Genomic DNA, 26,398 nt, shown 5'->3' with positions numbered 1-26,398 from the left:
GAAAAATGTCAGACATATTTAGAGGCTTTGCATCTGAAATCTTCGTACATACATCAGTTAGCGCGCACCCTCGAGTCTGACTGGACAAGAGACTTTCTGTCAGGATTTCACCTGCGTGTTCTAGGCGAGCTGTCAGTGAGTGCAGTTTCATTTTTACGCCACAAGATGGAGGCAAGAGACTATTATCTTTGAGTAAGTCTTTAAACCGTTCATTCAACTACACGTTCAAAAACGCTCATTTATTCAAAGAGAGACGTAATGAAACACGAAGTTGAAATCATTTTAACTTTAATCGCCACTTTTAAAGGCTCAGCTGACCAGCAGAGCATCGATGTTAAGACAGATTTCACTTTCCTTGGACATGACAAGCTAGTTTCACGTACATACCTGACTCGGTCTGAAAGACAGACGAAGGTAATCGCACAAGCGCAGTCGATCTCTCTCTCATTCGCTGTCTGTTTAGGCTTGTTAAGTGCATATCTACTGAGCCTCATAATAGACACATTATGTTATCATTACTAACTTATTATTAATTTAATATTCAGCACACAGGCATTAAGTGAGAAGGGCAAATCCTTAGGAAAAAAGAAAACAGGCAAATATCGCGGTTGCTGCATTCCTCTGCGGTTATGCTTGTCAATAGCGCGGTATTACGATATTGCGGTTATCGCGACAGCCCTAGACACAAAACAAGAAACTGAATAGTATTTAGACAGTTGGACATAGTGGTGGATCAGAGAGGTAAAAATTTATATAAATACTGTTCAGTTTCTTGCACAGACCAATTGTTTTGTGTCTTAACACCTCAATGTATCATCACAAGCCGCAGGGTTCAATTTGGTTTTGTCTGTGTATGCTTTTTTTTTTTGTTGTTGACCAAAGCAAAGCTGTGAATCCTATTGACTGCTATTATATGACTGACAGACTGCAACGGTTTGAGTTAAAAACCTTTCTTTGTGTTCCACTGAAGAAAAAAAAGTCACCTACATCTTGGATGCCCTGGGGGTAAGCAGATAAACATCAAATTTTCATTTTTGGGTGAACTATCCCTTTAAAAGAGTATTTCAATTCACCTTATTCGGGTCCAATTTACACTTATCGACTGGATTGGAATCTTTAATGACTTCCACTTGGTCCTCACCAAACCTTTCACCATAGAAACTCTGGAATTAAGAAAAACAACTTTCAAATTGTACATCTTATAAAAGTTGAAACAGAGAAAATGCAAATATTGCAAATGGTCTTGTACCTCAAGCCGATGTGAGATTTCTGCCAGCTTAGTGATGGCTGGCTCTTTGTAGACAAACTCCTGCTCATCCAAGTCACCAAATTTGGAACCGTAAATTCCGACTCTGAAATAGGTGCCAAACATCCGCTTTCCATCCTGAAACAAACAAATGTGTTAATTACTAATGTGCCATTAATTAGTGCGTCAGATAACACGGAAATATAAATCCTGTTGGTACTCATGTTGACAAATGTCATGGGTTTACACTTGAAAACAGTTACTCAGAAAGAAAGTTGTAAAGTGCAATGAGGCAAACACAACATTTTCTCTTGGCAGCAAGTTATCAAGTGACAGCTGCAATGTAAACATTGTCTGGTTCATGTTTACATAAATAACCTGCATTCAACACTGCCAATAGTGATGCAGTCATAAAACAGTGAAATACAGCAAAACAGACACTAATACAGTATCATTATTAAACTACAAACAACTACCATTTGAGGATATTTTACACAACCTCTGAAAAAGAGAGTCAAAAACTTCCATTCCATTTATTAATATTATTCCAAATTTTGATATAGTTTCTTGATGTTCCACTACCAAAGTTTTTATTTGAAAGAAATGGGTTTTGTTTATTTTCAGTAAATATGCATAAAATGTAAACTTATAAACATACTAAGCAGATGTTTTCAACATTGATACTAATAAGAAATGAGCAGCAAATCAGCACATTAAAATTATATTTGAAAGCTCATGTGACACTGATGACTGGAGTAATGGCTGCTGAAAATTAAAGTATATTTTAAAACAGAAAAGTCATCTTAAATTGTAATAATTAGATTGTAATTTCACAATATTACTGTTTTTTTCATAATGGTGTATATATGTGACCCTGGACCACAAAACTAGTCATAAGGGTCATTTTTTTAAATGATTTACAAATTATTAATTATAAATAAATAAACTTTCCATTGATGTACAGTATGTTAGGACAGAACAATATTCGTCCGAGATACAAATATTTGAAACTTGCAAAAAAAAAAAACTTAATATTGTCCAAATTAAGTTCTTAGCAATACATATTACTAATCAAAAATTAAGTTTTGATATATTTACAATAGAAAACTTACAAAATATCTTAATGGAACATGATCTTTACTTAAGATCCTAATTATTTTTGGTTTTGGCATAAAAGAAAAATTGATTATTTTGACCCATACAAATGTACTTTTGGCTATTGCTACAAATATACCCATGCTACTTAAGACTGGTTTTGTGGTCCAGGGTCACATTATTATTATCCGCCATAAAAAGAAATAGCAAAGAAAGTGAGTATCTCCACATTAGACAAAAAAAGTCTGAATACAGTTTGAGTTTGAGCCAAGCTTGAGGACAGTCGTGCAAGAAGCGGTTCTGAACAAAGTGGGAACTTTCTCTGAAAACTGTATTAGCAAAGGTGGACATTAAGAAGGAAGAGCAGAGAAAACCTGATGTCCTTAAGAGAGTAAGTGAACAACTGTACTCCAAAGAGTGGAACATAAATGGCAAGCTCCTTGTGAGAAAGTAAACGTGCTGCTGAAGCCTATTATAGAACGCCAAACTTATATCAAACTCTTATATGAATAGAAATAGAAGGTCAGTATTTGCTGGAGTAACAGGGTAGGCCATAGAAACGCAGTAAAAAAAACAAAGACAAAGAGTGGTGGGTATATATGTATAGAGCTGGGAACATGTCAAAAAGTGCTCTACACACAGGAAGTGAAGTGTTAATCAGGTGCAGATCAGGGCTGAACCAAAGCAGACCAACCATACAGTCAATGCTCAGTTGAATAGACTTTAGTCTAACAAGACATGAAATAACAATTTCCATGATAACATAATCAATTCGTGTCATAAATCAAATGTATTGTAAGCTCTTAAAGAACTAACACATTGAAAATAATACCATAACTACGTTATTTAGTTCAGATTATACAGAGCCTTTTAAAAAGGGTGTAAACACAAAATATCAGTAAGCCTAAATGGACAATAAGTTAAATAGGTAAATAAATTAGTCACTAGATTATATAAATAAACAGGGTTACTAGGTGTCTGAGATGGTTCAGTCCCTCTCTGGTTCATTGCGAATGTTTTTTTTTAGTCATAAAAGCTATGGAAATAAACCCTCGAACTATCAACTTACCACAAGACACAATAATTAAAGTGGGAAGAGGAGGGGTCAGCAACCAGGGAAATAAAAAGGAGAAAACAGAACATTTTAATCAGGAAACCAGGAAACTCTTTGAAAGACTAACAAAACACGTACACACAAAACAAACAGCAATATTACCACAGATCAATAATAACAAAAAAAACAACAACACTTAAACACAAAAAGACTAGAACTCAACCATAAACATGCAAAGAGGAAGAAGCAGGCAGAGAAAAGTGCACTAAAAGTTCTGTATTATAGGGACAGTGTAATGCATTCGTGGTGTAATGCTGCAAGAAGTGTCAAATATAATAGTTTGGTTGAGTCACTGCCATGCACAAAATTAATACAGTGAAATTAATACTAGTATACAAACAAATTGGTGTAAATGAGAACTCAGGGGTCGATTTAGTTTGCAATGAAATAAAAGCTCATATAAAGAGAAGGTCACTTGGACACTTTGAATGTAAATGTTTTGAACTGATAGTCACATTGACATCCCTTTAAAAGAAAAACAAGCATAGTTTATAAAGATCCAAAAATTCTGCATATTCTCTCTAAGAAGCATCTGACCCTAATTCTCTCCCTTCTTTAATCATCAGCTGATTTTCTAAATAGATACAAAAATGTATAATTCTGTCAATGTTTACTCACACTCATGTCATTCCAGACCTGTTTGATGTTCTTTCTTCCGAGGAACACAAAAGATCATTTTTTTAAGACTATACTAGTTGCAATTTTGTCATGTAAAGCCCATTGGTACTCTGTTACTTTTTTCAGCAACCTTCGCTCAGGAAGTATTTTCACTTCTCACAATACCGACTTTTTTCTTGTAATTGCAAGTTTACATCACGTAATTCTTTCTCAGAATTACGAGATACTCAATTCAAAGAAGTGAGGTAAGAATTGAGAGATTTAAACTCACAAATCTGTTTTTTTCCTCAATTGCAAGTTATAGTCAGAATTGCGAGATACAAACTCACGATTGACTTTTTTCTTAAAATTGTGAGTTCTCAATTCTGTCTTTTTTTCCTCAAAACTGTGATATAAACTCAATTCTAAGAACTGAAGAATTAAGAGATATAAACTCACAAATCTGTTTTTCTTCCTCAATTGCAAGTTATAGTCAGAATTGCGAGATACAAACTCACGATTGACTTTTTTCTTAAAATTGTGAGTTATTATCTCAATTCTGTCTTTTTTTTCCTCAAAACTGTGATATAAACTAAATTCTAAGAATTGAAGTAAGAATTGAGAGATATAAACTCACAAATCTGTTTTTCCTCCTCAATTGCAAGTTATAGTCAGAATTGCGAGATACAAACTCACGATTGACTATTTTCTCAAAATTGTGAGTTCTCAATTCTGTCTTTTTTTCCTTAAAACTGTGATATAAACTCAATTCTAAGAACTGAAGAATTAAGAGATATAAACTCACAAATCTGTTTTTCCTCCTCAATTGCAAGTTATAGTCAGAATTGCGAGATACAAACTCACGATTGACTTTTTTCTCAAAATTGTGAGTCATCTCAATTGTCTTTTTTTCCTCAAAACTGTGATATAAACTCAATTCTAAGAATTGAAGTAAGAATTGAGAGATATAAACTCACAAATCTGTTTTTTTTCCTCAATTGCGAGTTATAGTCAGAATTGCGAGATTGACTGTTATATCTCAATTCTGTCTTTTTTTCCTCAAAACTGTGATATAAACTCAATTCAAAGAAGTGAGGTAAGAATTGAGATATAAACTCACAAATCTGTCTTTTCCCTCAGAATTAAGTGATATAAACTCGCAATTGCAAAGACAAACAATTCTGAAAAATAAACTTGCATTTCTAAGAAATAAAGTTAGAATTGAGAGATATAAACTTGCAAATCTGGAAAATAAATTCAGAATTGAGATATAAACTTGCAAATCTGTCTTATTTTCTCAGAATTGCGTCATATAAACTCACAATTGCAAGTTATAGTCGGAATTGCAAGACAAACTCGCAGTTCTGAGAAATAAAGTCAGAATTTAACTTTTTTCTCAGAATTGCGAGTTTATATTTAGCAATTCTGACTATAACAAGCAATTGTGAGTTACTAAGTCAGAATTGTTACATATAAACATTCAATTCTGAGAACATATAACTTTTTTACAGTTTACAGAAAGAGAAAAAGTCAGAATTGTGTGAAAAAGAGACTTTATATCTCATAATTCTGAGAAAAAAAAAAAAGTTTTATTCATTGGTGGAAACGGGCTTCCATAGTATATATGAATATTTAATTTTTTCCCAGAGCATAAAAATTGTGAACTAATGACTTTAACAAAAGCATATGCCATCCATTAGCAACCTCTGAGCGCACAGTAAGTTATGATTAAAAATCAATTCTCCTATGGAGAAAATCATTTGTATTTTACTTTTGGAACCAGACTGTTGCGATCTATAACGAATATAAATGAGGACTGTTTCTGTCAAGCTGTCAAAAAAACAAAACAAGAAGAAAGAAGTGTCATAAAAGTGCTATTACTACTTATTTACAAGTCTGACTCGTTTGCTTTTAAAGTTAAACTGACCTTATGATCCAGCAATTAATGTTTAAAGGAATAGTTTGTTAAATGAGAATTTTGTTATCTTTTACCTCATGTTGTTCCAAACCTGTATAGGTTTCTTGTTTATGTTGAACACAAAAGAAGATATTTTAAAGAATTTTAAACCAAAACAGAAAAACCAAACAGTTGTTGGTCCCCATTGACTTCCATAGTAGGGAAAGACATACTATTGTATTTGTATAAGTCAATGGGGACAATCAGCTGTTTTATTACCAGCATTCTTCAAAATATCTTCTTTTATCTTCAACATAAGAAAGAAACGCAAAAGAAGGAGACAGGTTTGGAATGACATAAGGGTGAGTAAATGATGAACAAGTTTTCATTAGGGGAACTATTCCTTTAAAATAAGTTCCATAGAATACAAAAAGTCCTACAAGTTTGAAACGACATGAGGGTGAGTAAAATATGATTGAACTTTCATTCTTGGTCAAACCAGTCCTTCAAGTTTACCCTCTCGTCTCGCATAAATCGAACCCTGTGCTTTTGAGACATGATAAGACATAGATGGCAGTACTGATGAAACAGAGAGAGAGACGGATGAGGGAGTGAAATGGTGCATTCATGAATAAATCTGTCATTAGTGTCACAGTGGCTCCCATGCATGGCCTGTCAAAAATGACAATGTTAACATTGTTTCTCCTCAAGAAAGAGAGGGGAGAGAGAGGAAGATGAGAGAAGGAAGAGGGGACACTGCTGCCCACACATCACTGACAGCAGTCCCACGGAAAAAGAGAGATGGAGGGATGGACGAAGAAATGAAAACGTCCATAAAAAGGTTAATGGGTCAAATTCACAGCAAAGAGAGTCATGATAAATGCCCACAGCTTGCACGTATGGGCCAAGCATTAACCATGAAGTTCAGCACCTACCTCCCAGCCTGTGCTCTGTATAACAGAGAGAATACAGCACAAATCAACATACAAAGGTCACAATCACCCCCTTAAGAAGCACTGACTGCAAAGAACTATGCTGCCCTCCAAAGGCAAAGTGCAGTAACTACACGAACACTGAAACTGAGAAAAATCCCTTTAAAGTTTTTACAACAGCTAGTCAAACATGTTAACACTCTCGTTTCTCTGAAACGGGACAAAATTGAACCAGGAGACTTTGCCACAAGACAAAACAGTTGTCACAAAGTCCATTTTAAGCCTTAACTCAATTTTGACCAAATGTGTAGTTACTGCGCTTTGCCTTTGGAGGGCAGTATAGGAAAGACTTGTTTTTGAAAATTCAATCACTATCATTTTAAAGTTTTTCTATTCAAAGAATTTCCGGTTTCACGGTTTCCGCAAAAAATATTAAACTGTTTTAATCACTGAGAAGGAAACATGATGAGAGGGAGCAAGGGATGTAAACTTTTGAACAGAATGAAGATATGTAAATTTTTCCTTATTTTGCCTAAATATCCATTTTAATTCATCAAGTATTCAGAAGCTACAGAAGATACTCTTAAATGTTTCCTACAAGACAAAATAAGTAAAATTTACTCTGATCTTCAAATTCCAAAAGTTTTCAATCCCCAGCTCTTAATGCATTGTTTCCTTCTGAAGCATCAGTGAGCGTTTGAACCTTCTGGAATAGTTGCATATGAGTCCCTCAGTTGTCCTCAGTGTGAAAAGACAGATCTCAAAATCATACAGTCATTTTTGGAAAGGGTTCAAATACACATAGATGGTGAAAAACCAAAGAATTTGTGGGACCTAAAGGACAAATAAGGGACTCATATCACTAAAAAAAAAAAAAAAAAACCTTCATTCGGGTAACAACACAATATTAAGAATCAAGTGTATGTAAATTTTTGAATGGGGTCATTTTTATAAATTTAATTATTATTTTCTCTTGTGGACTACATGTAAACGTCTTTCATGTGAAATATCTTATTCAGGTCAGTACTAAATAAAAAAAATAATAACATGCATTTTGTATGATTCCTCTTATTTTGGTAAAATAACTAACATTTTGCAGATTGTGCAAGGTGTATGTAAACTTTTTTTTTTCTATTCATAACACCCAGGAAATCTCACTAAAAGCTCACATTCACGGCACCTCACAGTCACTCTGATGTAAAATAGGTAAACATAGTCATGCAGTCTTGACATTTCAAAGTCTCTTTGCACGTGTCACACATAAATCACGTCGATATGTATACACAAGCAAAATGTTGCCAAATTAGACATCAGGCAGGTTATTGCCTTATACTACTAGGGCAATAATACAAAGTCATGTTGTCTTATACAGAGCATGTATTTCAGGATCCAAAAGTTACTACCCTTTTTATAGAAGCATTTACCTGGTGTACAATTTTGCCAAAGGCTTCCTGAAGTTTACCATGAATAGTGGCTAGTTTCTTGGCATCCCTGTTGGCCTCGTGAATAGGGATGAGCACCTTGTAGACTTCGTTCACTGCTTCGTACATACCAGCCTGGAGACAAATTATGATAAGAGTGACTCATGACCAGTCCAGTATAAAACAATGATGCAATACAGTTAAAATATTGCATGTCAGTATCAGTATGTCGGAAGTCTCTTCTGCTCATCAAGCCTGCTTTTATTTGATCTAAAGTACAGCAAAAACATTACAATTTTGAAAGTTTTCTATTTGAATATATTTTAAAATGTAATTTATTCCTGTGATTAAAGCTACATTTACAGCTACATCTTGAAAAGCCTGAAGGTGAGTATTTTTGGGTGAACTATTCCTTTAAAACAAACAGAATGAGGTCTTTCAAACCACATAGTAAATAACAAACTAACGCACCATTGAAAAGGAGGCTGCAGCCTGTTCCAGCAACCCAACTAAGCCTGCCTCAGTGAAGTACTTCCCCGAGCAGATGCCCTCCTCGTCTGGTGACACTACGTCATCTGACACAGCAGATTCTTCCAGCACATTAGAGGAAATGTTCTGTGGTGTGAGAAAGATCTCATTAATATATTATAATTAAAAAGCAAATGACCAACACATTATCTGTGTCACAGAGTGAGGCAAGAACCTGAAAGGTGACACAGCCCACAGGCAGGTACTTGCGGTCCTCCAGCATGCTGAGGTACTCGGCCACCAGGGCGGCGCTGTGTACTAAGCACTGGGCTGCCTCTGCATGATTATTTCTCTCGGAGTGCTTCCCAGCCATATTTTGCAGCCAGGTCAAACGTAGATCCGGGGATGTCTGGTAGCCCTTAGCAATCCTACATAACAGAAAGGAGACATTTGACTTGATAAATACTTAAAGGAACACTCCACTTTTTTTGGAAATAGGCTCATTCTCCAACTCCCCCCCGAGTTAATAAGTTGAGTTTTACCGTTTTGAAATCCATTCAGCTGTTCTCCTGTTCTGGCGATATCACTTTTAGCATAGCTTAGCATAGATCATTGAATCCTATTAGACCAATAGCATCGCGTTCAAAAATGACCAACGAGTTTCGATATTTGTAGTATTTAAAACTTGACTCTTCTGTAGTTATATCGTGTATTAAGACCGGTGGAAATGCAAAGCTGCGAGTTTCTAGGCTGATAAGATTAGGAACTACACTTTCATCCCGGCGTAATAGTCAAGGAAGTTTGCTGCCGTAATATGGCTGAAGCAGGCGGAGTATTATCAGAAATGAGTTCCCAGCTAGTTTAGCATTTGCACATGTGCTGCGTGGTATTACTGCTCCTGCTTCAGCCTTATTACGGCAGCAAACTTCCTTGACTATTGCGCTGGAATGGGAGTGTAGTTCCTAATCTTATCAGCCTAGAAAATTGAAGCTTTGCATTTCCACCGGTCTTAGTACACGATATAACTACAGAAGAATCAAGTTTTAAATACAACAAATATGGAAACTCATTGGTCATTTTTGAACGTGATGCTATTGGTCTAATAGGATTCAATGATCTATGCTAAGCTATGTTAAAAGTGATATCGGCAGAACAGGAGAACGGCTGAATGGATTTCAAAACGGTAAAAATCAACTTATTAACTCGGGGGGGAGTTGGAGAATGAGCCTATTTCCAAAAAAAGTGGAGTGTTCCTTTAAAGGAGTAGTTCACTTTCAGAACAAAAATTTACAGATAACATATTCACCCCCTTGTCATCCAAGATGTTCATGTCTTTCTTTCTTCAGTCGTAAGGAAATTGTTTTTTCAGGTAAACATTTCAGGATTTCTCTCCATATAATGGACTTCTATGGTGCCCCCGAGTTTACACTTCCAAAATGCAGTTTAAATGCAGCTTCAAAGGGCTCTAAATGATCCCAGCCGAGGAAGAAGGGTCTCATCTAGCAAAATGATTGGTTATTTTCTAAAAACATTTACAACTTATATACTTTTTAATCTCAAATGCTCGTCTTGCCGAGCTAGACAAGGCGAGTATTTGATGTTAAAAAGTATATAAATCGAAATTTCTCTCCATATAATGGACTTCTATGGTGCCCCCGAGTTTGAACTTCCAAAATGCAGCTTCAAATGGCTCTTAACGATCACAGCCAAGGAAAAAAGTGTCTTATTTAGAAAAACAATAGGTTATTTTAAAAAAAAAAAATTCAATTTCTATACTTTTTAACGTCAAATACTCGTCTTGTCTAGCTCGGCAAGACAAACGTTTGAGATTAAAAAGTATATAAGTTGTAAATGTTTTTAGAAAACAACCAATCGTTTTGCTAGATGAGATCCTTCTTCCTCGGCTGGGATCATTTAGAGCCCTTTGAAGCTGCATTTAAACTGCATTTTGGAAGTGTAAACTCGGGAGCACCATAGAAGTCCATTATATGGAGAGAAATCCTGAAATGTTTTCCTGAAAAAACACCATTTCTTTACGACTGAAGAAAGAAAGACATGAACATCTTGGATGACAAGGGGGTGAGTACATTATCTGTAAAAATTCTTGTTCTGAAAGTGAACTACTCCTTTAAGCTCTCCAAGCTTGCATTTATTTGATGAAATATACAGTAAAAATAGTAACAATGTGACATATTAATACAATACGAAATAACAGTTTCTATTTATTTATTTTAGAACAAAATGTGCCCCTGTGAAGCTGAATTTTCCACATTACTCCAGTCTTCAGTGTCACATGATCATTCAGAAATCATTCTAATATGTCGATTTGGTGTTTAAGAAATGGCTTAATATTTTTGTGTAAAACAATACGTTTTCTTTAAAGAATAGAATGTTCAGAAGAAAAGTATTTGTAACATAATCTTTGGTAGTGTATAATTGATTAAAAAAGAAAAAAATCCATTCTACCATGTAAAAAAACAACAACAACAAAAAAACAGTACCTGTACATCAGATCAATTAGCATCTCTGGATCTTCTTGATGTTCCTTCATTTTAACTGTGTCCGAAAGAATCATGTGCAGGTTAAACACCAGATCTTGAACCTGAAAACAGAGTCAAAATTAGTGTTTTGTCACAGGAATTAATAAATAGATGTTAGATAGTTTAGTGGATAGATTTATGAGCCTCACCTGGTCAGGAAAGGTGGTTTCTCTGAGCTCTAGGTCCTCTTCTGCATATGTGAGGATGGTCTTGAGTGAACGCCGCAAAAACTCCTCATTGAAGTTCTGGGACGTACCCACCAGAGACGAAAGAGACATGGTCACCTGCATTTTCACTCGAGCGAAGTTCTGCAAGAGAACAAAACCACAAGATAAAGCTAATAAATAAACATAGTATGTATACATAATATATAGTTTATACATATCTATTTTATAATTTAATATACATATCTATATATAATCCATTCAAAAATAATAAACATAATGTACCTATACATACATAATATTTTTTAAATTACGCTACTTTTTTTTGTAAAGGGAAATAATACTTTTATTTAACAGGGATGCTTTACATTTTATAAAAGTGACAATAGTGAGAATTATGTTACAAAAGTTTTATATTTCAAGTAAATGCTGTTCTACTGAACTGTTTATTCATTAAAGAATCCTGATTAAACAGCAACTCGTTGATAGTAATAAGAAATTACTCTTGTTCACCAAATCAGCATATTAAAATTAGGGCCCTATGAAATTCCATTTTCTCCATTTTAATTTGTCTGGATTGCATTTTTTCCCGTTTCAACATTTGTATACAGTTTTAATTGTTAAATTAAAAAAATATCAAGCAAAAAGCATATTTAATTAACTGAAATGTTAAAACATACACTATATAACAGCAATTTATTTTTTTAATTTTTTCAAATTCAGTTTTATTTTGACCAAATTATGTGTTTTCTATTCATTTTCTGTAGTCCATTTGAATAGTTTCATTAAATTTTAATAATCAAAAGCATCTCTAATTAATTGATTTCATTAAAAATAAAATAATAATAATAATTTTTTGTGTGTATTTAAATTTTTTTGGTAAATAAATTTAGATAAATATTCATTAACAAATATGTTTTTTTTTTAACAATTTTATCAGTAGTACTAGTAGTACTATCATTACATGAAGCAATACATTTCTGTCAAAGTTTCTTCAAGTTAAACCAAACTTTTATTTTGACGGGTTGGTGTGAAGACCTTTAAGTCTGTTTGTATATGATAGAACAATAGTTTTTCTCACAAGAACGTTAAAGTGCTCATGAAATGACTAGCGGTTCTAGAGATTATGTTTGTGTGTTCCTGTACTCATATACCGAGTCGGCAGAGGCTAAAAACACTGTGAGTGTCACATGTGCTTCAGTATGTATGTAGATTCTGCTTCTGTCTACCTTTTTAGCACCACAGAAATCATAGGGTCCTAATTAAAATTATTTCATGTGACACTTAAGACTGGAGTAATGGCTGCTGAAATTTCAGCTTTCCCATCACAAGAATAATTTATATTTTAAAATACAAAAGCGTTCAATTCTATTAATATTATACAACATATATTACATTTGGTTATATGCACATCAAGTATTGTGGTACAGAACTGAGGGGTGCAAACAATCTACTAATATTTATGCTGATTATGGCAGAGTGTGTTTCAGTGTTGCTCACATTTCCAATCTCAAAGTTCTGTCTCATGAGGAGGTAGAGAGAGGCGCTGGCATGGGCTCTGATGGTGCCAATGCTACTGCTACAATTCCTCAGGAGCCGCAGGCACAGGTCAGCACACTGCTCTGTCTCCTCCTCAAACAGCAGCTCTGGAAACTAAACACACAAATACTCTATGTCACAAAAGATAACACTTCACAAATAAAAGATACACTATTTCATGTAAAGAGTAAAATTGTTTAAATCATCTGGAGCTAAATTGGTCAATACAAACTCAGTAGAAAATTCAGGTCTTTGACCCATAAAGCGTTCACTTACCTTTGACACAAGAGCTCTCTGTGTAGCGAAGCAGTGTTGCAAATATAGGGCACTTTGATTACATGCCATGCTGTGTAGCAGGACCTTCAGAACCCCTCCTAGAATGCTTTCTTTGGACTCCGTCACTGACACGGTCTACATGGCACATAGAGAAACCATAATAGTTATAATAACTGTCTTCTCTGTTAAAATATTGAGCGTTATTGATAGTAGTTGAGAACATTACCTGAACTATTATTTCTAGCGTATCCAATATGATGAGATTAGCTTCAGTTGCCAGGTTGCCATCAATAATTGCTTCATGCTCCAGCTCAGCCCTGGTCCTGACAAACAATGGGATAATGAATGTTTAGAATGGTGCAATATGGCAGGTACAACAGCAAGCGAATCCTTGAATGCCACAGCAATTTCCACACAAGCATTCAAGTGAGTGTATACAGAAGGAGGGTGTCCTCTGCATAAAGACCAAAAATTAGGATCCATTTGTACATAGTTTAGTAAGGTTTTCCTCTGTCTTTGTTAAATAAAATAATAAAATATTTTATGCACTAAATATTTAAATAGTAAAAACATATGTGACCCTGGACAACCCAGTCTTAAGTAGCATGGGTAATATTTGTAGCAATAGCCAAAAATACATTGTATGGGTCAAAATGATCAATTTTTCTTTTATGCCAAAAATCATAAGGATATTAAGTGAAGATCATGTTCGATGAAGATATTTAGTGAATTTTCTACCATAAATATATCAAAACTTAATTTTTGATTAGTAATATGCATTGCTAAGAGCTTTATTTGGACAAATTTAAAGGCGATTTTCTAAATATTTAGATTTTTTTTTGCACCCCCAGATTCCAGATTTGTAATACTTGCTTCTCAGCCAAATATTGTCCTATCATAACAAACCATAAATCAATGGAAAACTTATTTTGTGGTCCAGAGTCACATTTATCTAAAAACAAAATAAATGGAGTTCTACAAACTTAATCTTCATAGGTTTGAATTAGGCCTAATAATTTAAGAGGTTTAACAACATTAACTGTAGATGTGTAAGCATATCCTAGTGAGCTTACAAACCTAACTAAGAAGGGTTCCAGACTTCTCCCATTGTGCAGTGGGATTCCCTTAAACCTGTATGGTACATGATTCATTTAAAAGAGTCCACACATAAACAACTGTATCATAACCTTTTTTAGGGAAGGTGGGAGCCATGGCCCTGTCACAGACTTGGCTGATTATTGTTAGAAGCAGAGAGGGTGGTCTGTTGTTAAAAGGATTTAGAAAATTTAGCATAATAATATATTGTAAAACTGCAACTCTGCATCTGGAAGTTTACTGTGTACATACATTGTGCGATCCGTGATTAGGCCTTACTTATCAAGATTCTTTATTTTTTACAAGCTAAATGCTACCTAAAACCTTTGCATTTGCATTTAAGTAAGTAATCTATTCAATTTAGGTATTTTTATTTTGTAAGTTTATTTATTTTAAATTAAATTTAGCATATGTTTGCACACAAGAGCCCCAGGAGCTAGAGTAGCATTTTAGGGATGTGTTCACACTTGTAGTTTGGTTCATTTGGTTCGGACCAAAAAGAAAAATGATGTATTTGGTCCTGCTCCACTTAGCGTTCACACTGGCATTTTTGACAGCGAACCTAAAGATACTGAACCTAAAGGCATAGTGACACGTTGACAAGCTGATTGATCAGGTTGAATAACGAATTTTTCGGGGTGGAACTCACCGAACACTCCAAACAAAAGTAAAAGATGTGCCTGACTTAAAGTGAATAAACCTAATGCAGTGTGCTGGACTTAGCATGCTCATTGTTGCGTGTGTATTTTATTTTTACCACAAAGAGCTCATTACTTTCTGTTTTTGGTCCGTTTAGAAGTATTTGGTCTGTGTTGTGTCCATATTTCATTCGAACCGCAACCAGAGTTTGTTTAGAAGCATACAGAGACCCATCTTTTTAGCAGACTCGGTCTGCTTGTTTGGTGCACACCAGGGCTCGGCATTCACAATTATTCAAATGAACCGCACTAACAGCAATCACACCAGAGTTCATTTTAATTGAACCAAACATGACAAGTGTGAAACACCCTAAAAGGGCCCACAGTAATTTGAAATCAATATGGGTGGGCCACTAAATAGGATTTGTTTGAAAAAGGGTTGAAGGTATGGAGGCACCCACACGGCTAGGCACTTGGCCATTTTGAAAAAAGAAGTCAAAGGATGACAGAAGGTTACGAGAGCAGACCAGGCCTGTTATTCAGTGACATCAAACAATAACCACCAGCAAAATGTTTCAATATAACTGAATTAAAATGAGTGGTTCTCAACTGAGGGGCCATGACACATTAAATGGCTTCAGAAAACTTTCAAGGTGCGCGTGTTAATTGAATGCATAAAAAAAACTGCAGCAAAATGCTTCAAAGGGGTCATGGACTGAGGAATCAAAATTCCCTTAATCTCTTGACATATGAGAGTTCATTCTACTATAAAAACATCATGTAAGTTTCAGAACTCAAAACTTTCTTGTTAGTCTAAAAAAGCTTGCATTGAAGCAAATTTGCCAAAACCACAGGTTGTGGAATGTGCTTCTTTATGACATAATATTGTAGCTAAACACCGCCTCCGCGGAAGAAGATCATCGCCTGATTCTACATCACTGCCTGTTTATCTCTACCCACGATTCGCACATGTAGTGGGTAAATAATGAGAGAGGCAAACGCAGGTCTAGACAGAAACCAAACGATCAAGATGGCTCTGAAGACAACAAGACAATGTACAAAAACAGTCTTTGCATTGGCTTCCTTCATTAGGAAACACAAGGAAAGACTGGATGAAGTTTAGTTTGTCCTTTGTTCACTTCATTTTACTGCGGATTTGTTTAAAAACAAGGAACACGTCGACGCAGGACTTTCAGAAAGACTCAAAATAAAAGACGATGCTGTGCAGACTATATTTGATGCGACAGTAATGTCGCACTACACAAGTGTAAGTAACTGTTTTTATTACGTGGTCATTATTGCTTCGTCTGTAATTACAGATCGATTGAGTGTTTATGTTTTTTTTTTTACCTAAATCACAGCAGTGTACATCTATAAAGGATGTAGGCTGTCAAACATACACAACTGTCAGCAAATCATAGCAGTGGGCATTTACTTCCAAGTGTACAATCCGCCACGTCAAAACAAAACACAAAATAGCTTATTACTTCTAAATTGTGATTTTTTTTAATGTAAAAATCATGATAACATTATAATTGGACATAAGAGAACAGTACAAAATAATAAAAAAATGCAGTTCATGACCCCTTTAATTACTAAATATAAAGTTAGGTTAACTAAAGAATGCAATTTTCTTTCACTTTCACTATTGTACATAACCTAGGCAATTCTTTGTGAAAAAAACAACAACATCAAGTTCAAAAAGCAACTTGTGTTAAGTGTTAAAAACTTCTACAATTGCCAAATATTAGTTTAAACTAAATATTCATACAGGTACATTTTAATACAATGTATTTAAAATAGAGTAGTCAAGACAGTTTCTCTGTCAAAATCTTATTCTAGTTATTTTTTGGAATAGTAGCAGAATGGTTTTCTCTTATTCTTCTCTCTATCTTTTTTTGGTCAGTTTTCTTAAACAGTATTGTAGTTTTACAAAGTTTTACACAGAAATAATGTGGCAGTCTATTTAAGACATTATTTTATTTTATTAGGATTAGGGATCGTGGAGAAATAAAGGTTGAGAACCACTGAGCTCACAAACTGCCACCATGTTAATTCTCCAAATTAAATTCTTATTAGATACAGTATATGCTTGGAAAAAATTAAGGAGAGCAATATGACAAATGTGTGACCCTGGACCACAAAACCAGTCAACATTTTTTTTTTAACTGAGATTCATAAGATAGGAAAATATTTGGCCAAGATACAACTATTTGAAAATGTGGAATCTGAGGGTGCAAAAAAAATCTAAATACTGAGAAAATCGCCTTAAAAATTAAGTTCTTAGCAATGCATATTACTAACCAAAAATTAAGTTTTAATTCATTTATGGTCGGAAATTTACTAAATATCTTCATGTAACATGATCTTTAGCTAATATCCAAATGATTTTTGGCATAAAGGCAAAATCGATAATTTTGACTCACACAATGTATTGGCTATTGCTACAAACATACTCGTACTTACTCGTAAACACAGGTTTTGTGGTCCAGGGTCACATATAAAACATACTTCTCAGTTCATTAGTGTATAAAGCTAAAATAACCTTTTGATACTATCTTTTTACTTGCTAAAGATAATTGTTAATACTTGACGGTGAATATTATGCTTACTAGATTACATTTTGAAATCACTCACTACATGTAAAGTCCTTATGGCTAAATCGTGGACCTGAGAGGCTGGTTAAAGAGCCATGTTGCACTCTTGTTATTAACAAACTGGTTATAACAGAATCACATCATCCAAGCCGCATCCTACTCCATCTCCCCAAATAAACACACACACATTGGTCTGAATCAGATTCTGATCAGTGGTCAGTAATAACTGCATTTAGACCAATCCAAGCACCAGTAGAAGACAGCAGAATCAAAGCGAGAGGGGGAGGGGCTTTGAAATTCAGATCCGAAGCAAAGCAAGGGTCACTGAAAGCAAAACACACTTCAGCTGTACAATACCTGACTGTTCTCTGGCCCCTAAACACGCAGTACATGAAAGAACAAGGTCAAATAAAGGGGTTATTTGAGGTCAAATTGTTAATGGTTGTTTCTGTATAAATATAGAGAAATATGGGTCACACTATTAAGAATGTGATCAAATTAATAGTTTTATGGGAGGAAAACAAGCAGTTATCTTAATATGAACATAAAGGATACATAAATAATACAAGAAGAAATCTTTAAGGCAGACTAATTACTAAATTACAAGAAATGTGAATTAAACTAAAACTAAACTACATTTTTGCCTTTTTAATATTTAAAATGAATAGATTACTTTTGTATTTTTCCTTTTTTGCCCACTGCTACTACTGGACTTATCTGATGACCAGATTACAAAGTTTATACTTGTATCAGGCAAGTTACATAATTGAAATGGAAGTCAAAGTTCACCTACTTTAAGTTTGGCTCAGAATCACACTAAACAAAAAGAAATAAAATTAAATCATACTTGTCCATCTTTTCGCTGGTCTGACGCCAATGGGTCATGTCTTTTCTCCAGCGCAGGTTCTCCTGGCTGCCAAAAGCACTGCCTGATGGACTTCTCTCTTTGGAGAAGAGAATGGGCAACACACACCAAGTTATGTCAACCAAGTTACATCCAAGAGAATATTGTTCATATATATATTTTAAACTAACCAAGCTGCCCCCTGCTCCGTCGCACCATCTCCTGCCTGGCTCCAATACTGCCTAGGATGGCTTCTTCCAACTTGGCCTTCATGTCTTTGGATTTCTTAAAGGTTAGACTGTTCATACGTTCAAATGCCTTTTTGCCCTGCATGAACAAAAAATGGGCCTTTTTGCATGAGATGGATGGATAGAAACACAAACATTTATTAATTCCACTTCATTGGTGAAAGAATACAGCTGAGCAGACTGTGTGCATTTCTTTAAAGATGAATGGAAAAGTAAACAGATTTGAGAGACAACAGATACAGATATGCTGCTACTAAGAAATCCAGAAGAGCTGTGAAGGCATTCGTTTCCTGAACCATGAAACTTATTCACACCTTGTATTCGAAGCAGGAGACACAGAGGTAGAGCAGGTCCAACAGACGATTGAGTTGGGAGACAGACAGGTCAGTGAACCATTTCTGAAGCACCATCTCATCTGCATTCTTCAGCACCCACAGCAGACAGATGAGCAGACTACGACTGGACTCAGCTGAGAACGAGCCATGCTGACGGGTGGCCTGGAGAAAAAAGGTGTATAGATTTTAGATTTAAGTGAAGGACTGATTCTCCTTTTTCAGACAGTGCATGATGTAGCTTTCTTGTTGTATAACTTTGCTTTGGTGTAATTGTCTCTAGCATCAAGTATTTATTTTTGTCCATACGACAGTTAGTGAAAGCTAGAGATTATGGTTTATAAAGTTTTAAATATGGGTATTATTCTTACACAAATGCATCGATTCACTTCAGAAGCCTTCTGAAGTGAATCGATGCATTTGTGTAAGAATAATTATTAACCCGACCGAGCCGAGTGGAGCACTTTTTATGATGATTTATAGGAATGGGACGATACACCTACCTCCTGATTCAATACTATCAACGATACCTGGGTGCCGATTCGATATGTATTGCGATTTTTTTTGAAGACTTGATTCTACAAGTATTGCGATTCGATATTGCTATTAGGGCTGGGACGATACGCTAGTCTGCCGATTCAAATGTTCAACAAAATGAGTAGAAAAAATACTTTCTTTTTTTGAACAAGGTCTGTTTATTTAAGATTTACAATATACAGGGAAAAAAAAAGCGTTAACAAAAAACATACCCCAACCCAACCCTCAACCCATCAGACACAGAATATAAATGACTCAAGAAATACATTGAATACATAAAAAAAAAAAAAAAAAAAAAAAAAAAAAAACACATATTTTGGGATTGCATTCGTTACTTGAATTTTTCAACAAATGACATAAAAGGTTGCCAGATTGTATAAAATTTCTGGATAGACCCTTGAAGAGAGTATCTAATTTTTTCCAATTTGAGATAGTGCATGGTCTCTTTAACCCAATGAAGAAAAGTAGGCGGGGAGGGGTCTTTCCATTTGAGCAGTATTAATCTTCTGGCAAGTAGTGTGCAAAAGGCCAACATTTTACAGTCATGGCTATTTAGGTGCATGTTTTGTGCTGTAACACCGAATATGGCAATAAAAGGAGATGGGTCGATTGGCAAATCTATTATTTCTGAAAATGCCTCAAAGATCAATTTCCAAAAGTTATACAAGCTTGGGCATGTCCAAAACATATGTAGGAGGCTTGCAGGAGCCTGCCTACATCTGTCACAAATAGGGTCTATCTCTGGTCTAAATTTGGATAGTTTAACCTTCGACCAGTGGAGTCGGTGTACTATCTTGAATTGCACGACCACATGCCTTTGACATATAGATGATGAATAGATCTGTTTAATGATTTTCTGCCAAATTACCTCTGAAATTTGTTCATTCAGATCTTTTTCCCATTCGTTTTTTAAATAATCTAAATCCACTAGACTATGTTCATTGAGGAGATTATAAATTTTGCTTATAATTTGTTTTAAATCTTTCCCCACCTTAAAAATTGACTCTAATAGAGATGTAGGGGGATATGAAGGAAAACAATCAGTATGCAAAACCAAAAAATTTCTGACTTGCAGATATCTGAAAAAATGAGACCTAGGAATCTTAAATCTGTTAACTAAATCGTCAAAAGATGCAAAGGTATTATCAATATAAAGATCTTGTAGTATACTGATTCCACTTTTAACCCAAACATTAAAGGCTTTATCCAATATTGAGGGGGTAAACATGTGGTTTTTACTTAGGGGGGCATATAAGGAGAGATTACGAAGGGCAAATGATTTTCTAAACTGATTCCAAATTTTTAGGGACTGTGTCACTATTGGATTCGAGGAATAGCGAGAGACAGGATCAAGCATTGGAAGTTCAGAGCACATTAAAGAGGATAGAGAGACAGGTTTGCAGGAAAACATCTCCAAGTTAAGCCATTTAAGGGCACCAGGGCTATCACTTGTCCTCATCCAGTAAGTCAGTCCTCTAATATTAGCTGCCCAGTAATATAACATAAAGTTTGGAAGTGCCATGCCACCTGAGGTACGAGGCTTTTGTAAAATACTTTTCCGGATCCGAGGATTTTTGTTATTCCAGATGAATGTTGATATGAGCTTATCTATAGAGTTGAAAAAGTATTTGGTCAAAAAAATAGGGAGATTTTGAAACAAATAAAGAAACTTGGGCAATACATTCATTTTAATAGTATTAATTCTTCCACTTAGGGAGAGAGGTAGCAGATCCCATCGTTTAATATCTCGTTTTAGACCTTCTATCAAGGGAAGGAAATTAGCTTTATAGAGGTCCTTGTAATTATGTGTAACCCAGATTCCTAAATATTTAATCTTTTTTGTGGTGACTTTGAAAGGGATCGAACTGAAAGAGATACATTTGGCAGCTGTATTGATTGGCATTAACTCACTTTTTTGAAGATTTATTTTATAGCCAGATATCCTACTAAATCTTTCCAATATGTTCAGTAGTTTATGGAGACCTGGCATTGGATCTGATATGTACAATAATAAGTCATCCGCATAGAGTGAAACTTTACACTCTATTTCTCCCCTACGAATTCCTTTAATAGAACTATCTTGCCGTATGGCTATTGCCAGTGGCTCGATTGCAATGGCAAACAGAAGCGGGGACAGAGGGCAGCCTTGTCTGGTGCCTCTCTGTAAACTAAATAGGGCAGATCTATTATTGTTGGTGCGAACTGCTGCCATTGGAGAAGAATACAGGGTTTTTATCCACGATATGAAATTAGGGCCAAAACCAAATTTTCCCAAAGTGCGGAAAAGGTAGTCCCACTCCACCCGATCAAATGCCTTTTCAGCATCAAGCGATATCAAAACCTCTGGTATGTCAGGTGGAGAGGGACTATACATAATATTTAAAAGACTCCTAATATTAAAAAAAGAGTACCTATTCTTTATAAAGCCAGTCTGATCTGACGAAATTATGGAGGGCACAAGCGTTTCGAGACGTCGGGCTAGCAGTTTTGCCAGAATCTTAACATCTGTGTTTAAGAGGGAAATCGGACTATAGGAACTGCACTGAGATGGACTCTTATCTTTCTTCAAAATAAGAGAAATAGTTGCTTCACGCATAGTTGGGGGGAGAGAATTTGAGAGCAGAGATTCTTTAAATACAGTAAGGAGCAAAGGGGCAAGTTTGTCTGAAAATTTTTTAAAGAACTCAGATGGAAAGCCGTCTGGCCCTGGCGACTTGCCACATTGCATACTTCTAATTGCATCTATAATCTCTTCTACCACAATATCTTTGTCTAGATCAGATGCCAAATCTGGGTTCAATTTGGGAATATCCAGACTATGAAAGAAATAGTCTATATCAGATTTATCATCTGGTGATTCTGAAGCATAAAGGGTAGCATAATAGCGATGAAAACATGAGTTTATCTCCATATGATCCACGTGCTTTTGGCCTTGTTCATCATTAATTTCCAAAATATACTGATTAGCAGTCTTCTGACGTAACTGATGTGATAAAATTTTCCCAGCCCTTTCCCCATGTTCATAAGAAATATGTCTAGATTTTAGAATAAGGTTTTCTGCTTGACGTGTCGAGAGGAGATCAAACTCTGTCTTAAGAATCAGACGTTGTTTAAGTATATCATCAGATGGTGAGTGGCTGTATCTAATATCTAATTTTAAAATATTGTCCGTCAGCTGTCTGAGGCGTTCAGCAGTGGCTTTCCTCTGCATTGAACCATAAGAAATTATCTGCCCCCTTAAATATGCTTTCAATGTTTCCCAAATTGTTAAAAAAGACATCCCCGGGGTCTTATTGTGGGACAGGAAGAGATCAATCTCTGATTTAATGAAGTTGACAAAGGTTTCATCCGAGAGAAGGAGAGGATTAAGTCTCCATGGGCGGTAATCAAAATCCACACCTGGGATGCGCAACTTCATTTTCAAAGGGGCATGGTCCGAAATAACTATGGCTTGATATTCACATTCAACAACCATATGAAGAAGTTTATCATCAATAAAAAAATAATCTATTCGTGAAAATGAATTATGAACCGGAGAAAAAAAAGAGTAACCCCTAGAAATAGGGTTCCTGAACCGCCAGATGTCAGTTAAACCATATGATTGGAGAAAAAGATTTACTGTTTGGGAAGACTTGGATTCAGAGCAGATTCTAGATGAACTGCGATCTAGTTTTGGAGAAAGGACACAATTTATATCTCCCCCTAAGATAAGGTGGTGAGTATCTATATTGGAAATTCGGGAAAGGGTATTAGTAAAGAAGGTATTATCATCCCAGTTTGGGGCGTAAATGTTCATTAAAATAACAGGGAGTCCATATAATCTGCCCATCACAATGATAAAACGCCCCATAGGGTCTGAGTCTATATTAGACATTACAAATGGTATATTCTTACGCACTATAATTGCGACCCCCCTTGTCTTGGAGTTAAAGCTTGAATGAAATGTTTGCCCTATCCATCCTCCTGTTAGTCTAGGCTGGTCTGTTACCCGGAGATGGGTTTCTTGGAGAAACGCTATGTCAGCCTTCAAATAATCAAGGTGTAAAAGTACTTTTTTCCTTTTCACAGGATGATTTAAAGATTTTACATTCCAACTAATAAAATTAATCATGCACCCTGCGCCTCCCATTGAACTGGTGTTAGCCATTAAGAAATTTAATAAATAAAATACTGAGAATGCAACCCCATAAAACAGTACAATGAAACTTTGAATTAAAAAGACAAAAAATAAACCATTTAAACAAATTAAGTCTGATAGGTCCCCAAGCCCAGTCACCTAAATGAACCTGGTGACTATAACACCCAGTGCAAGATGTGCCATTAGTTATATAATGGCAAAGGAGAACCACTTTAGTGTCTGATAAACCAGCCCCTGTCTAGCCCCCTAATTGCAAAAAAAAAAAATCAAATAAAAAAAAAATATATATATTTTCTTCTTTTTTTTTTAAATAAATAAATCATAATAATAATAGTAATAACGCTTCATATTGTACCAACAGTGAACAGCAACAGTGGATCATTATGAATGTTTTAAATATACATCCCTTAGAACACCAATTGTCTATTGTGGAGCATTATCATTTAGATATACACAGAGATCCAAATGTCTATTGTAACTGTTTAAGTGGAGCAAGTTACATCTCTGTGCTCTCACCTTATAAAGAGAATGAGAAATGGAGATGTATAGTAAAAGTTCTATATTATGAGACCAAGTATTCGGATAGTAAATTAGAAAAAGCCTCAATGTTTTAAGCACTTGTCCTTGTCAAAATACAAAAAAAAAGGCAAAGTCCAAAAAAGAAAGAAAAAAAAATATCTGAATGATGTCACATTCACTTTGCTGTTTCCTCATTTGGAATCATGGACTTCACGTAGGTCATTGCTTTCTCTGGATCCAAAAATTCCTTGCTGTCACCCTTGTAGGAAATTCGAAGTCGAGCTGGAAACAGAATCCCGTATCGAACATCGCGTTTGCCTCGGAGCAAATTCCGAACATCATTGAAAGCAGCCCGCGCTCTGGCCACACTCGCGGTGTAGTCTGGAAAGATGGCTATTGGTTCACCTTTGTATCGGAGCGGTCCTTGTTCTCGGGCTCGGCGGAGGACTTCTACGCAATCCTGGTAATAGTGGAGTTTGGCGATAATCACCCGGGGCTTTCCGTTTGGCTTCTTAGGTGTTAGACCTCTGTGTGAACGGTCGATTATGATCTCTTTCTCTAGGCATAAAACTTCTTTCAGCAGCTTGGAGATTGCAACAGTAGAACTCGAACCGGTCTCCTCCGGAATCCCTGCAATGCGTACATTGCATCTCCGCATCCTTCCTTCCAAATCGTCGCTCTTTTCCTTTAGATTAGCCACTTCTGTTTTAAGCTCTGCAACTGTTGTCTGTAATGAAACAATCTCGTCCGACCATGTTGACACTCCTTCTTCAACATCACGGATAGCGGTCTTCATGTTATCCATTTCAGCACGGATCGCTGCCGTGTTGTTCGCAATTTCCGACTTTACTTCTTTAAGCTCGTTCTTAAGAAAGCCGAAATCCTCAGACAGCGCATTTTTAAGTTCCGCCCTGATAACCACCGATATATCCTCTTTCAAAGAGGCTAAAATGTCTGCTTTCCAATTCTCCGTATCCATAACCGATTTTTGCTGTGTAATAGGAGGCGAGTCGCCGAGAGCGGTGGCTACTCGTGTCGAGGATGTCTCCGGCCTAGTGCTTGCAGCGCCGCTGTATTTATATTTACGCAGGTTACTCGCCATTAAAGTAGCTGATACGGGTAACGGTTGTTCCGATGGGTCTTACAAAAACAATGTCCACAATTAGTTTGCTGAAAATGCGTTATAAAATAATAATTTTAAAGGAAACTAGACAGGAGCTAATCTCCACACGTCTTACTCCATTGTATGCTCACCAGCGCCCCAGAAAAAATACTTTCTGAAATAAAATATAGTGCTATGTTACTACAAATCGTTTTAGTCATGTTTTCCCGGCAAAACAAATTTTACTTTGTTTATCGCAAAGTATATTTTGGTCATCCCGTTAAAAATAACATTCAAATTGGATCATTTTGAAGCTTTAAAGAGCTGGAAACAGTTATGTTAAATGCTTGAAAGTCATTAAGACATGGCAGCGCTTAGGAGTTGAATAACGCAGTGGTCACACCAGTGCGACCGCTCACAAAAATTAGTCCCACCGGCAGAAAAAATGTTCGCAAAATGACTGGAGCCCTGAGAGAGCAGATGGCTCTGCATGCTTTCAAATCACTCTCGCAGTACATTAATGTTATACGCTGATCGTCTGCGTGGTGCTGCTTAAAGTGCAACACATTTATACATTTTGCCCTTGAAATAAAAGCAGTAAAAAGAGGTAAACCAACAGATTTTTAAATCGTTTCAAAAAGAATCGGGATAGGTCAATCGATTTTTTTCCTCCCACCCCTAATGATTTATGCACTTTGTTTTGCTTCAAAATCTCAACAGCCATTCACTGCCATTATAAAGATTGGAAGAGCCAGGACATTTAATATAACTCATATTCGTCTGAAAGAAGAAAGTAATATACACCTTGGATGGCTTGACGGTGATTAAATAATGGGGTGATTTTCATTTTTGTGTAAACTAATCATTTAAAACCATCTCTTAAGAACAGTGAGGTCACAATACCTGTGGATTGAGCAAAAAACTACTAGGCCGTGACATCTGTGGCACAGAGGTCCCAGCAATCGCCATTGCAACTGTCTGGCTGATCATACTGTTGCCCTCAGCTTCCTGCTCCTCGGTACCTGGACCACCAGGACGCCCCCACTGATTATGGGATTC

At 35.8% G+C, this 26,398-nt stretch overlaps 1 protein-coding gene across 1 annotated transcript in view; it reads right to left on the bottom strand.

Annotated features, from left to right (window-relative positions):
• Window positions 1-1,064: 1,064 nt before the first annotated feature.
• Window positions 1,065-26,398, bottom strand: part of dock7 (dedicator of cytokinesis 7) — a 70,235-nt gene continuing 44,901 nt past the window's right edge. Inside the window, exons 31-45 of the mRNA XM_073852550.1 lie at window positions 26,243-26,397; window positions 19,026-19,208; window positions 18,655-18,790; window positions 18,467-18,563; window positions 13,516-13,612; window positions 13,290-13,424; window positions 12,975-13,127; window positions 11,460-11,618; window positions 11,272-11,372; window positions 9,006-9,198; window positions 8,774-8,917; window positions 8,306-8,437; window positions 6,885-6,899; window positions 1,250-1,375; window positions 1,065-1,163 (exon numbers count right to left, since the gene is read on the bottom strand). Of these exons, the coding sequence (XP_073708651.1) occupies window positions 1,065-1,163; window positions 1,250-1,375; window positions 6,885-6,899; window positions 8,306-8,437; window positions 8,774-8,917; window positions 9,006-9,198; window positions 11,272-11,372; window positions 11,460-11,618; window positions 12,975-13,127; window positions 13,290-13,424; window positions 13,516-13,612; window positions 18,467-18,563; window positions 18,655-18,790; window positions 19,026-19,208; window positions 26,243-26,397 (1,925 nt within the window). The remainder of the gene's footprint in view (window positions 1,164-1,249; window positions 1,376-6,884; window positions 6,900-8,305; window positions 8,438-8,773; window positions 8,918-9,005; window positions 9,199-11,271; window positions 11,373-11,459; window positions 11,619-12,974; window positions 13,128-13,289; window positions 13,425-13,515; window positions 13,613-18,466; window positions 18,564-18,654; window positions 18,791-19,025; window positions 19,209-26,242; window position 26,398) is intronic.

The sequence above is a fragment of the Garra rufa genome, chromosome 12, assembly GCF_049309525.1.
Source record: "Garra rufa chromosome 12, GarRuf1.0, whole genome shotgun sequence".
NCBI lineage: Eukaryota > Metazoa > Chordata > Actinopteri > Cypriniformes > Cyprinidae > Garra > Garra rufa.
Note: the sequence above shows the minus strand (reverse complement) of the source record. Positions and strands in the feature narration are given on the sequence as shown.